Raw genomic sequence first — 3,172 nt, forward strand, 5'->3', positions numbered from 1 at the left:
CTTTCCCATTTATACCATCCACATTTCTGGCCCCATGCTTTTCTCCCTCCCTGGATGACTCATAAGCCGAAGTAAGTCAGTGGATTTCAGAATTTGGAGAAATCAGGAAACCAGGTAAAACCTGGTAACCAGGAAAAACACGAACCAGTTATACCCCATCCCCTGCTACCTTAGGTTTTCTGGACAAGCAGAAATACAGGGATTTCACCACACATGCAACGGAGTTCAAGCCAATTTTATTTGATTCTCAGAAAGATAGTATACCTCAGTTGACATCTGGGTTTCATAATAAATTCCACCTCTTTCTTACCATCTTAAATTAGTAAGATTGATTTCTGTTATAATAAAGAAGGGTTTTGTCCAAAGACATAGAAGTAATTTTTTCTTAAAGACATAAAGGTAATTTGATCTCAATTGGGAAAAGCTCTATGGCCTTGAAGCTTTTTTTTTTGTTTCAGTTGGTGATTTATAGAGAAATAATACCTCATTATTACTATAGAGCACTTTCTGGTCCCTGGCTAGTTACAGTGGAGATTTCCGAAGCTGGGGCTCCATTCTGCCCCACAAAGTCAAAAGATCACCGTCTTCTTCATATGCAAACATCACATGGACCATTTCTCTAATATCACATGGAAGGGCAATATCCCCTATATAACCTTTTAGGGACTGTTGCTGTGTCATTCAATGCTCTTTTCTACATTTGAGAACTCTTAAAGATAGGAGGAAGACAATCTGACTCCCACTTCTGGAATCATTAAAAGGAGGTCTACGGCTCTGCAAGATAGAAGTGTGGGCATAGCATATCAGGGCATGTAATATATACGTGCTGAAAGTGGTGTATTGATAGATGTCCAGGAGGGATATATGCCGAACATATTGGATGTTCCTGCTTAGGGCTTGAATGATGGGAAGGTGTAGGAACAGTTAGAGATGATATGTGGTTGGATGCTACAGAGGGTGGTACAGAGGCTAGTGTAGGTGCCTTTTTCCTGCAGCTAAGCAGTGCTATGTGCTCAGGGGCAGCAGTGCTAGCCATAGCAATGAGGAATGCTCAGAGGTGATGTCTCCCGTGGAGGCAGTCTGCATAGACCATTCTTGTGGCAGGTATTCAGCTGTGTTTGGCCACTGTGGATTCCTGTCCCACTGAGATCTCTAGGCTTCTCTTCTATTTAATGAGCTACAGATGCTTTTCTTTCTTTCTTTCTTTCTTTCTTTCTTTCTTTCTTTCTTTCTTTCTTTCTATTTTTATTTATTTATTCATGACAGATGCAAAGAGAGAGAGAGAGAGAGAGAGAGAGAGAGAGGCAGAGACACAGGCAGAGGGAGAAGTAGGCTCCATGCAGGGAGCCTGACACAGGACTCGATCCCGGGTCTCCAGGATCATGCCCCGGGCCGAAGGCAGCGCCAGACCGCTGGGCCACTGGGGCTGCCCCCAGATACCTTTCTAATAAATCCCTTTTCTGCTTAAGTTAAGAACCCTAATTTGTACAGCAGCCTTGACATCTTTATTCCTTAGGCTGTAGACCAGGGGGTTCAGCATGGGGATCACAATGGTGTAGAACACAGACAGGGTCTTATTATAGGCTGAGGCACTTTCTGGGTTGGGTTGGACATAGACAAAGAACACAGACCCATAGAAGAGGGAGAGGGCAATGAGGTGGGAGGCACAAGTGGAGAAAGCTTTGCGCTGGGCCTCCAGGGACCTCATCCTACAGATTGTGACCAGGATGTAGGTATAAGAGACTAAGATGGCTGACACCGTGGGGACAGTAACCAAGGCAGAAAGGAAGAGCAGGATGATATTGGCTACGGTGGTGTCTGAGCAGGCCAGTTGGAGCACGGGGGGGATGTCGCAGAAGAAGTGATCAATGATGTTGGGACCACAGTAGGGCAAGATGAAGGCATTCCCCGTCTGCAGAGCTGAAATGAACACCCCTGCCGCATAGGTGACCACCGCCAGCTGGATGCACAAGCGCTTGGACATGATCGTATGGTAGAGGAGAGGGTGGCAGATGGCCACAAATCGGTCATAGGCCATGAAGGCCAAGAGCAGGCACTCCCCTGTGCCATGGAGGATCATGAAGGCCATCTGGACCACACAGCCCGCAAACGAGATGGACTGGTCCGTGGTGAGGAAGCTGATCAGCAGCCTGGGGGTGAACACAGAGGAATTGCATATATCCAGGAAGGAGAGCACGCTCAGGAGGAAGTACATGGGGGTGTGGAGGGTGGAGCTGGTACGGATCAGGTCCATCATGCCCAGGTTGCCCACCAGGGTCACAGCATAGATTAGCAGGAAGATGCCGAAGAGGAGATGTCTTCCGGGGGCCTGGTCTGTGAGGCCCAGCAGGATGAATCTTGTCACTGTGGTGTGGTTCTGCCCCAGCGTCATTCCACTGGTGTGTTACACGCAGGACAATGATCAAGGGGAGGAGATACAAGAATGTTAACATTGTCATCAAAGAGATGGTCTTCAACATCTTCTACACCGAGGAGCCCATGTGTATCTCCTAGTGGCAGACTGGTCCCCAAACCCCACATCGATCCCATCGTGTTACACTCATGCTGAAGCTCTGAGGGTTCTCGGTCTCCCTTAGCATGACGTCTGCACCCCTCAGTTTGCCCCCATCACCTGTGTTCCGTGACACCTCCGTGCTGTCCTGCTCTCAGCCTGCAATTCTGAACGGTTTACTTCTACAAACACACATTACTGCAATGTCTGTGTCTTTTCAAATTCTATATTGTCTTGTTGGAATGTCCTTCAATCTCTCCAAACCCAGCTTAGAGGTCTGTCCCCTCCCTCTCTTCCTTGAGTCTCACAGAGCCTCCTTCAGTTGAATTCACGGCATTATATTTTAACATTAAAAAAAAAAAAAGTGCCCATCCAGGTTTCCTGTTGGATTTTCTTACTCTTGGTAGGAGGAGAGTGACTTCATAGCTTGGTAATTGGTGCTCTGGTATCTATCACAGTGCTGGTGTCAATGAATAAATATAAATTCATTATCAATTAGATAAGCAAATCTTCTTCATTTGGGTAATGGCAATGGGATCCTTTCAGTTATTTTGGTCCGAACCTTCTAGCCATCGAACCCCTCAGCAAATCCTATTGGCTGTACCTTCAAAATGTGTCCCAACTTCCCCCTCCTTCTTTGCAAGACACCCTCATTTCTCG

At 46.8% G+C, this 3,172-nt stretch overlaps 1 protein-coding gene across 1 annotated transcript; it reads right to left on the minus strand.

Annotated features, from left to right (window-relative positions):
* Window positions 1-1,444: 1,444 nt before the first annotated feature.
* LOC144293388 (olfactory receptor 5G9-like) lies at window positions 1,445-2,392 on the minus strand. Its single transcript, XM_077864475.1, has one exon. The coding sequence runs from the start codon at window positions 2,390-2,392 to the stop codon at window positions 1,445-1,447; it is 948 nt and encodes a 315-aa protein (XP_077720601.1).
* Between the last annotated feature and the right edge of the window lie 780 nt (window positions 2,393-3,172).

Source organism: Canis aureus, chromosome 21 (genome assembly GCF_053574225.1).
Source record: "Canis aureus isolate CA01 chromosome 21, VMU_Caureus_v.1.0, whole genome shotgun sequence".
Classification (NCBI taxonomy): Eukaryota; Metazoa; Chordata; class Mammalia; order Carnivora; family Canidae; genus Canis; species Canis aureus.